At 39.5% G+C, this 11,054-nt stretch overlaps 1 protein-coding gene across 1 annotated transcript; it reads right to left on the bottom strand.

Moving 5' to 3' along the window:
- Window positions 1–1,053: 1,053 nt before the first annotated feature.
- LOC141715029 (uncharacterized) lies at window positions 1,054–6,635 on the bottom strand. The gene is made up of 10 exons (XM_074518517.1): window positions 6,440–6,635; window positions 6,010–6,147; window positions 5,660–5,929; window positions 5,535–5,566; window positions 5,129–5,486; window positions 4,621–5,001; window positions 3,979–4,437; window positions 3,873–3,876; window positions 3,407–3,539; window positions 1,054–2,448 (listed from the first exon to the last, which is right to left on the bottom strand). Exons 1-10 carry the CDS (start codon window positions 6,633–6,635, stop codon window positions 1,054–1,056), a joined length of 3,366 nt encoding a protein of 1,121 aa, XP_074374618.1.
- Window positions 6,636–11,054: the final 4,419 nt, after the last annotated feature.

Genomic DNA, 11,054 nt, shown 5'->3' on the forward strand with positions numbered 1-11,054 from the left:
TTCACATGTCGATCAAAGAGGACACGGCGTGGTATTAACAACTATACACTACGTTGAAAACAATTTAGTACTTTTTTTTAATATCTACTAATTACTTTTTCTCTGCAATGGACAGTACTTTCCACGACACATGCTGAATATCTATCGACCATGGAAAAATGGCATTCTTATCAAACTCCTATATAAAAATAGGATGTGGGACGTTGCTCTGATCCGCAAGAAATAAACTTGTCGCTTTGGATTGTGCTGGAATGATTTCACCTATAACAACAATTTTGTAGAAGGCCAAACACTGTGCTTCATCTACCAAAATAACTTAACTTTCAAAGTTGTTTCTCTAAATTAGATAATTTACCTCTGCCATGTCTGTTTTGTGAAACTTGTCTCAATCTACACTTTCAGTTGTAATGGTTCTTCAAAATTATGTACTTTTAAATATTTATAACTATGAACAGCCTATTAGTTTTTCCCATTTCTTTAAACTCGGCATTTTAGTAAATATATAACTTGTCCAACATGCCTGAACCTATATTTCTTTTAAGGTCGATGTACTAAAGTAATAGAGAGGGAAGGTAACATAAAAACACAAATATAATAACACTAAGGAAAAGCATATATATAAGAGTGTATGTTATTGGACATATTTGATCATGCCTAATAGCTTGAAAATCTTATACTACTACAACAGAACTTAGACTTTCCATTACTATACCATACAATAAAAGGCTAATACAACAAATTTTATAAAGCATTACACAACTAACTGTGTGGTAAAGAATAAAACACCTCTTTGTACACCACATTTTGGGTAATATTTGTAGCTACGTTAGATTTATCATCCACAAAAATAGTCAGCCCGCTCAGGGATGTAACCCGACTAACAACTACATAGTATTGGCCATGAGTGAAAACTGACTTAGGCAGGTACAATCCAATCTTTTTAAGGGATTGACCTTGGGATTTGTTAATTATCATTTCGTAGCATAATTGTAAAGGCATCTGCTTCCTTACCAGTTTAAACGACAACTTCATATCTGTCGGAGACAACTCCATTCATGGAATGAAATGCTTGGTTCCTGCAAATGTCCCACATATCACCTCACACTCTACACAAAATTTCAAACACTTGGTAATTATCATCCTGGTTCTATTACATAAACCTAATATTTGGTTCAAATTTCGCATAAGCATAACAACAGCACCAACTTTCAACTTCAAATCATGATATGGCAATCCTGCAATATTTAAAGAGTTCAAATACTCCACAGGGAATGCTTGATTCAGTTCTTCATCCGTCCCACCAAATTCCTCAGCAGAATCTACACTGAGGTAGCACACAGATTCACCTAGAAGCATGTCCACAATAACTGAATTTACTTGCCCAACAGTTTGGTTGGTTGGAGTCAGAATAGCCCTCTCACTTAAATAATGTGAACTAGTGCCATTATGAGAGAAATCAGGAAATGTGCTTGATATCATATTCTCAACAGTATTTTCAGTCACCAAATCACAGAATCTTGAAGGAATTAAAATTTGATTCTCAGTCAGAGGATTCGAATTAGGAGGTGGAGGCACTTGACCATTACCAATGTCAAGTACCCATTGAGCAAACAGTTTCAAATCCTCACTGTCAGGATCAGATTGACCTTGTCTTACGCGCATATTTTGTGTCAATAGGAAAGTATGACATATTAACCAAAGGTTGGACCTAGTGATGCATGCTGCTACAATGTCTGCACGATCACCATATGTTATCACAGGTAGAATTTGGCGAAAATCACCACCAAGTACAACAGTTATGCCTCCAAATGGCATTTTATAGCATGCTGGATCAATAGCTTTCATAATATCCTTTAATGATCGGTCTAAACACTCAAAAGCATATATATGTTGCATAGGCACCTCGTCCCAGATAATAAGGTTTGTTTGCTTGATAAGTTGAGCAATGTCTGAATTATGAGAAATATTACAGGTTGAAAATTCATCCAGAACTATTGGAATTTTGAAACGTGAGTGCCCAGTCTGACCACCAGACATCAATGTAGCAGCTATGCCAGAGGAAGCAACAGGGAGAACAATTTTACCTAGGGAACGTAACTTACATATAAGAGTTCGCCACAAAAAAGTCTTCCCACAGCCTCCGCTCCCATAAACAAAAAATAAACCACCTGAACCACTTTTAACAGATTCCAAGACTGCATCATACACTTTCCTCTGCTCTTCAGTACAATCACGCAGTAATTTGCGATGTTCAGAGTCCATCGCGCTAATGCCATAACTTGTTTCTTCGATAATCAAGTTATTGGCTCCATTGTTCAAATAGCTATTGGGAGGTTGCGGCAACTGGTCATATTTCTTCAAAGAATTTCCAATTGACCTAAGCAAGTCATCTATTTCTGCAATAAAGTATATATTTAATTTTTTCAGGAACTTATATGCCAACTTGATCTGAACAGGATTTCATAAACATTAGTAAACCTTCTGAAAACCCTAACATATACTTCTCATTATTTTATCATACCTGCTAGAGCATAGAATTGCAATTGCGTGTCATTAAGGGTTAATTTATTATTCCCAGACACTTGGCGTCACTTCAATAAAATGTCTTCAATCATGCTTCTCCAGTGGGATAACCACAAACTCTTCAAATCAGTTACTTTGTAATTAACAATGATATGGACAAAGAGTTGACGAATTTGGGGAGGTAAGCTACCGGTACATGCTTGAGACAATACTTCATGCCATTCTTTATCATCATCCAACAAACCATACTCTTTACAGGATTCACGAAAAGAACTGTGTATTACACCATTAACAGCCCTTAAAGACAGAAAGGATGTGGCACCACGTACCTTGGTCAGCAATAACCGAAGAAACCAAGATTCCCCGCTACTATGATGTGCGTAACACAACCTCCCAATTTGCAAACCATGTTTCCTAGGAGTCCATCTCCTCATACCATCATTCCACACATAAAATCTTGGGATTTCATCATATATGTACTTGTGTGCATTGATATCAATAGAGTTCAGAAAAAAAAGCTTCAAGTTTGCTTAGCTTATCATTCTCTCGGGCAGCAACCTTTCCCAAAACCTCTGTAGAACGGAAAGTTCAATTCTTAGCACGTGGTAAGTGAAATGGAAGCCTTTCAACTGATAGACTTCTATGATGGATAGGCAATCCAAAAATCCTATACGTTGCTTCAGCACCACATAAGTATCTTCTATCAAATATTGCATTTATCTCATCAATTCCCCGATCATCATTGTTATTTTTGCTTTGTTTTTTTTTTCTTATTGATATATACGGTGGCATGGTCATGGCCTTTGAGACAATATTTGAATAAATATTTGACACTCTGTGCATGACAACATATCTCCACATTCACATGGCATTGATACTTAACCAATAAATCACGGTTGTATGGCACAACCCATTGGTTGTCCAAGTCAGTCTTACGCACATCAACAGTAATGTCTTGCCTGCGTCGCATGTAAATCAGGAACCCACTATCATCAAAAGTAGTTTGTGCATAGTACCTAAATTATTTCAGTGTAATTAGGTAATTACATTAATTATGTATTCATAGGTATATTGAACATATATAAATTAAATAGGCTCACTTCTTTGGGAAATGACGTATACAATTAAAACCTTTCATGCATGGAGATTTCAGGTTTTGCAAACCACATGGACCGTGGATCATAAATTCCTTCACTGTTGCATAACAAACCGGATCTAATAACGGATCTGGTATTTTCGTTCAGACATATTTATCCACATTCTGCTTTAGATTTTTCTTTAAATCTGCGTCAAGCCATATTAACATGTGGACATGTGGGAGTCCTCGTTTTTGAAACTCAACTACATACATCACTACATATCCATATTAATTTAGTTGATTATAGTGTTGAACATCAATTGACATTGGTTAGTACATAATTTAAGTAGACACGTATATGAATGTAGTATCGTTACCTCCATTACAAACACCAAAATATTTTTTGGTCTTAATATCTGCCAATAGTTGATCAAGCTTCAATCTAAAAACACGGGAAATTATGTCAGGACAATTAGGAGCAATACAACCTGAAAGATACTTCATCATCTTCTGTATCTCATCCCATAATGGATTACACGTCATTATTAAAAATATGTCTGGGTGGCCAATGAAATGACATATAGCTAAGGCGTCTTGAAAATTTTGTTGCATGTACCATTTTGAACCAACAAACCCAGCAGGCAATATGATACCTTTACCGATATTGGAGGTATCAACATCACCTCTACTTAATGAATCACATATGTTGCTATATAATTCATTCCGTAAGGTAGTTTGATGAGTACGGAACCACCATAGCCGTGTCTGCTCAATAGAAGAAAATGCATCTATCGAGTACTGTTGGAACAGTCTTCCACCATGCGTCGGAGTCAAACCTATGGGGAGGGGGAATTTAAATAAAAATACAAAAGATCAAATGTTAAGGAACTTTCAATAAGACATGCAATTTTAATACAACATGAAATGCTGGTAATATTATAAATGGTTTACCATTAGTGTCTCTGACTTGGATTGAATACGTGTAGTAGTCCTTCATTGACAAAAATCCACGGCTTTACCTTTACTTTCATCATTCTTCTGGAATTTGATTTTAGGGTGAAATCCATCTTCTCCTCGAGAGAAAAGTAAAGGATATTGTAAAGCCATCAGCTTTGGATGTACATAAGAGACATTGACCAAACCTTTGATTTTATCGTGAACAACAATGTCACGTTCCCCACACGTATCTTTAGTGTCGCCAACCATAATCCCAGCAACCTCATCGGTGTTGGATATGTGACAATCTCTACCGCTTTCAGATCTAATTACTTTCAATGTAATCTCAAGATCTTCGCTTTCATACAGATCACGCTGTTGCCTAAACTCATCCACCAACTGATTTATTTCATCTAGCATGGTTATAAGACCTTGCACAACCTCTCTGTCAACAATCTGCCTATCTTGTACATTCACCCAATGAAGACGGTTATCAACCTCATTAATAGTGTTATATATATAAAGTTGGCAAAATTTCGGGGTTTCTTTGTCATTCGGTATTAAAGATTTTAAAAATATGATGATTTTGACCGTTTAATCTATACATGTAAGGTGCTCTGCCATTGTTTATAGAGTGATCTATGTTACCACCGGTAGACGTGAAGGTAGACATGGCATTGTATAAACGACTCAATATATGAAAATTTGGACCTTTAATAGGATCATTATACAAACCTAGCAAGTAAGGAGGAGTAGGAGGGATTGGAGGCAACTTCACTGGACCTTTGAAACAATAAATAAAAAATATTGGCGTGCCTTTCGTGACATTTTTATTAACCCTTTCCTCTTTCCACATCCGAGCATTGCATTTTGAACATATGGCAGTAGGCTCACCCAAAGATTGATACTCTTCTGGAACCACACGTCTATGGACACGTGGGTTTGTTTGCTAAAGAGGAAATAGAGAGTCATCAATATCACGGTATTTATCAACAACATGACCATACATACTCCCATTGTCACTTTCATCTGCAACATAAAAACATGACATTCCAGAAAATTGATTTTCACAAACTATGTTCCCTCCAAGTTCACATTACTTCAAATATTAGTAGAACTAACCACTGCATCCAGAACCGTCATTTTCATTATCAGAACCATCGGAATCATCAGACCATAAAGGTTGAGAAACAACATTAGGACATTCATTGAAATCATTACTTAGTTCTTCATCATCGGTAACAATCTCTTCTTCAAATAATTTTCGACCAAACCCAGGATTCACCTCCTTGGATTTTCTTGGCAGAGGTTTGTGTCGGTTTAAGGACACAACTTTATTCTTTGTAGTCATATTTCCTCGTCCAGTTAAGTGAACAAACTGAATACTACAACCTGATTCATTCATATAGTCATATCAGAAAGTAACAAAAGTAAATTCAGAACATAAAATGAATCATGAGTACTATGTTGACCTCCCTCTTCCCTCTGATTTGCAGGATAATGTGAAGAGCTATCAAAGTTTGCAACATTAGATAAAGAACTTCCAAGCATAGTACTACCAAAGGTGCTCCTGGTATCGAATCCAGGCCTAAACACAGGAATAGTATTCCCTGTCAATACATATTACACTTTCAAAACTCCGTACGTAAAACTTGACAAATTTTTAACAAAATCAAAAATGTTAGAGATAAGAACATCACCTTGAGGTATTTTTCTAATGTTCGTAACGCTGGTTGGGGTACATAAATTTGTTATCGTTGACAAGGGTGATCGGTACTTAGTCTAGGAAGAATGAACAGAACTTGGCCTAGAATCAGACAAGCCACCTGCCACACAAATACACACATACAAAATAATATGAGTATGAAATTAAGCTGTTAGTCATGTATAAAAATAATATACAATAAGTAATAAGAACATTATCATAACTCGTATTAATGGCAGACAGAGAAGACAATCTATGACAATCAACAACATTCCTATTTACATTAACATTCTCTTGATTTTTTGGGCAAACTTTCTTTCTCTTATACTTCCTGCCATAATCTGCCATGAGATCTTCATTAGAAAAAAGATGGTCAGGCCTTTCATCAGCCATTACCTTCTTCTTCTTCACTTAGTAAAAAACCCTCAACTAAACAACCTGTAATGAACCACTAATACTTTCAAAGCCTAATCAGAAAGAGGCTGTATTAGGATTTAGGATTTGGGATTACTTTCTATGCAATTTGAATTTACAATTTGAAATTATTTCATTAAACTTCTCTCATAAGCTTCAACTCAATTACAGCCTCTACCACATATGTTACAGCACTCGCACGGAAACCGAAATCCATGTAAACACCCTGTAATAATCTGCTATAAATAGCTTACTGGCAGTGGCATTCTTGTAATATTAAACAACTTAGAGGTTTATTTCGTTTTCTTAGCCAAAGTCACTGTACAATTTAGGCAGTAGGAACTATACTTTAATTGATTGAATTGATTGATGTTCAAATATCAAATACTCCCTCTATTCCTAAAAACGTTTCTCATTTGTGTTGGACACGTTTGCCAATGAACACTTTTGATTGCTAATATATTTAATTTCGTAGTAGTATTAAATATAAAAATTTCACTGTATTAAAGTATTCATAAATACGAATCCAATAAGATCACTCATGACTATATTTGCTTTTATAGATTAGATGTAAATTAGTAGTCAATCGTTGACCGTGAACAGTGTAAAAAGTCAAAATGGGAAATGTATTAAGGGACGGAGTGAGTATAAAAATAGTTGTTACATTTCTATGAATTGAAGTATGACTCCATATAGATGCAAAGTACACTAAAATAATTCAGTATAATTTTATTTCATTTATATAAAAATTGGATATATGAAGCAAGTAAAATGTCAATGTAAAATATTAACCTCGGGAAGAATGGGAAAATAGGGGCATAGGAGCAGGGTGGCTAGGATAAATATGTATCATCATCATGTATGAGTTGATTATTTACAACCATCAAATTAGCCCTTTATGTAAATGTTTGGCATCTAATCTAAGTCAAGTCCGAAGAAAAAGAGTGCAGTTTCAGACTTTGAGAAGTTCTTAGTTAAACATTCTGACATTCTCTCTAAACTGCTAGCCCCCCATGATAATCCCTGATCACCCCGGGACCTTCTCCTTGCAGGGTCCGAACTCAAACTCCTTCTAGGCTGTGACGATGGCCGTGATCGGTGTAGCTGTAGGGTGGGAACCTACAAAACAGAACCGGAGGGGGTGGCGTCCCCGTGGCACCTCCGGCGTGAGGATGAGAAAGGGTTTTGAGGAGAAGAAGGGCAAAGTTGGGATTATGCAGATATATTTGTGAGGAGTATGTATGTGCATGTAAATATATGTGAGAGAGGGGGAGAGAGAGTATATCCTTGTCACCTGTAACCTTCCTTCTGTTCTACCTTTTATAGGCCTCCTACTAGGGTTTAGGGGTTTGTCCCTTTTCATCTGGACCGTAGGTTGGCCTTTTGGACTGTAGGGCATCTGGACGCCTGGGATGCGTCAGAGTACTATCAGATCTGGACCGTAAGAACGTCCTGGATTCCGGGTGCCTGGAAGGTGGTGATGTTGCCACGTGTCCTGGGCTCCCCAAGGTCAACGCTGAATCCGTCAGAGTACTATCAGATCCAGAGCGTAGGAACGTTCTGGATCCCGGGAACCTGGACGGTGGTGATGCCGCCACGTGTCCTGGGATCTTATGCTTGGGCCCTGGGCCTCTTCAATTGGGCCTGACTTATTATGGGCTATCATTTGCCCCCCACTCCCTTATGCGGGTTTACCCGGATGGGGGAGTAGAGTAATTGTCCTTGTGCCGCGGCGCCTTTGTAAAATTTTGGGGGTTGTTTGATTTGCTGCCCCCAAACCCCGGGGTCAAATTGGGATGAGACTCCGGGGTTGACTTGGTTAGTCATTGGACTTGAGCTTTAAGGTGGGATTCCTTGAAATACTTTGGAAAATTTTGGGGGTTTGATTTATTGCCCCCTAAGCCCGGGGTCACATGGGGATGAGATTCCGGGGTTGACTTGGTTAGTCATTTGACTTAAGTTCAAGGTGAGAGTCCTTGAAATACTTTGGAAAATTTCGGGGGTTTGATTTATTGCCCCCTAAGCCCGGGGTCACATGGGGATGAGACTCCGGGGTTGACTTGGTTAGTCATTTGATTTTAAGTTCGAATTTTGGGCACGGTTTGGTGGGCAAGTACACTCCTGACATTTGATTTAACTGGATTCTGAAAAGCTGTCGCTGCAAACCCGGGATGCCGGGCGGCTGTTGGGATTCCAGCCGGGGTCAGAGATATACACCTGTTATGCGTATCTTTTGAGTGTACAGTTTTTTGTTTCCCCCCCTTTTTTGCCTAAAAAGACGCGCCGTGACATGATTGCAGTAGTGGTAATAACTGCTGCAGTTATTAGATTGACGCCAATCAGGGGGTGCCACGTGGCCCCGACGGTTCCCTTAATCACAAAGCCGTTCATCTCTTCTCTCTACCCTCTATAAATACTTGCCTTTTCTCTACATTTTTATTTTACGCAAACACTTCCACAGAGAGAGCCAAGAGAGATTTTTCAGAGATTTTTTGGAGCATTTCTTGTTGAAGCCACATTTCTTTCTCCTGCCCATTTGTAAGTATCTCGATTATTTTGCTTCCTTTTTCACTTTTTCCTTATGTTTTTGCGATGCATGTAGTTATTTTGCGCGAGTTTTTGCTTCGCCACTTTGCATTTCTTGCTCGTATTTCATGACCGCCTTGATGTTTTGGCCTTGAATCTTTGTAGTGTAGTTTTTGCGTAGCTTTTCCAATGGCTTTGTGTCTCATTTGTGTAAATAACATGGATTTTTGTAGTTTTGTATGCGAATAAGTGGGTGTTTGTAGTGTAAATAGTTGTAGAGCCCGGGGTGTGTTCTTGATATCTGCTTTTTTTTGTATATGTATGTATATGCTGCAGATCTTGTTTTTGGGGTAAGATACGTACATGATTTGTTTCTAAACTTGTTCTGTTTTTTTGTCTTGTTTTGTTGTTGGGTTCGGGTTTGGCATTGACTCCGGGGTGCGTTTACATAGACACGTGTAGTATATGCCAGGTAGTCGTTTTAAGCGTATTGCTACTCTTAGGAATCGGTATCCCGAGCGTCCTGTGTCGGGTTAGGTGAACTTAACTCCTTCTACCCCTCTTCCTCTTCCAGCTGCAGTTCAGTAGAAATGCCTCCCCGGGTTGACCCGCCTCAATAAGTTTTAGCTCAGACCTTAGTATTAGGTCCCGGGGGTACCTTATCGAATCCGGATGGGTCATGGGAGGATGTAGATGAATATTTTGTCCAGTGCCGAGTGAACCCCAAGCCCATGAGCTTTTATTACAGAGATTTATCCGAGGCATATGGGGGCCCGGATGGTTTGGGAGGCCGGGAGCCTTATAATGAGGATGAGATGGATAGGAAGTTCTTCACCGCCCCGGGTACTAGGTATGAGTGTGGGGCAGTTCATAGAGAGGTTCAGGAGAAATACACAGACGCCGAGGTAGATGGTGCCCTTAGGCTTGCCTTTAACCTTGATGACACCTACCAGTGGAGATGGCCTGAGGAGCATAAAAGGGTATACCACCGACCGGAGGGGGGATGGGTTGGAATTCCACTTGAGCATCTCCGGGGCATGCGCCTCGGACTATATCAGTTCACCAAATCCCTATGCCGGGATGTTTATGGTATCCCTTTTACTCAGCTGGCCCCGAACTCGGTGAAATGGATCCGCTGGTTTTTAGCTTGCTGTCATGCCAAAAATTACCTCCCCACCTTCAAACTTTTTCATCATATTTTTAAAATTAAGAGATCCACCGCTCGGCCGATTTACGAGTTCATGTTTAAGATAGAGGATTGTGGGTATCCCTCTGATAAGATGGTGCTCCCGGTTAGTATGTTGACGTCGCTTAAGGGATGGCACCGGGAGTTCATTTTGTCCGGGGTGGGGATCTGGAGTTCATGCCACTCCATAAACTTGAGATTAAAACAGATAGGTTTCCGGTCCAGCGGCTCGGGCAAGCAGCTCTCGCGATGGTTTATGCCCTCTGTGGGGCACTTGGGACGCAGTGGACCCGGGACTATTTTACTAGCAATAAAAACATGCATGCTGCCGGATGTAAGTCTATTGCCTTTGCTTTATTTTGATACTGTATCTGTTTATTGATTGCTTGTATCCAGGACTGATTTCTTGCTGTTTTCCTTTTCAGGTATTCCGAAGTTGATTCCCTATCCCCCAAATATGTCGGCCCAACTTAAAGATCTGTCGGCCAAGCTGCGAAGGATTGGGGGAATGACTAGCGTGGATGTTGGGAAGAAGAAGGTTGGAGAGGGTGATGATGCGGCCCGGAAGGCGGCGCCGTCTCGCCCGGGGAGGACGACAATCGTGATCGATGAGCCCCGGTCCGAAGACGTGCAGCAGGGGGATGTGATAAGAGTTCCAATGCCTCGAAAGAGGAAGGGTGTCCCTG

The sequence above is a fragment of the Apium graveolens genome, chromosome 3 (genome assembly GCF_009905375.1).
Source record: "Apium graveolens cultivar Ventura chromosome 3, ASM990537v1, whole genome shotgun sequence".
In the NCBI taxonomy this organism is placed as follows: Eukaryota; Viridiplantae; Streptophyta; class Magnoliopsida; order Apiales; family Apiaceae; genus Apium; species Apium graveolens.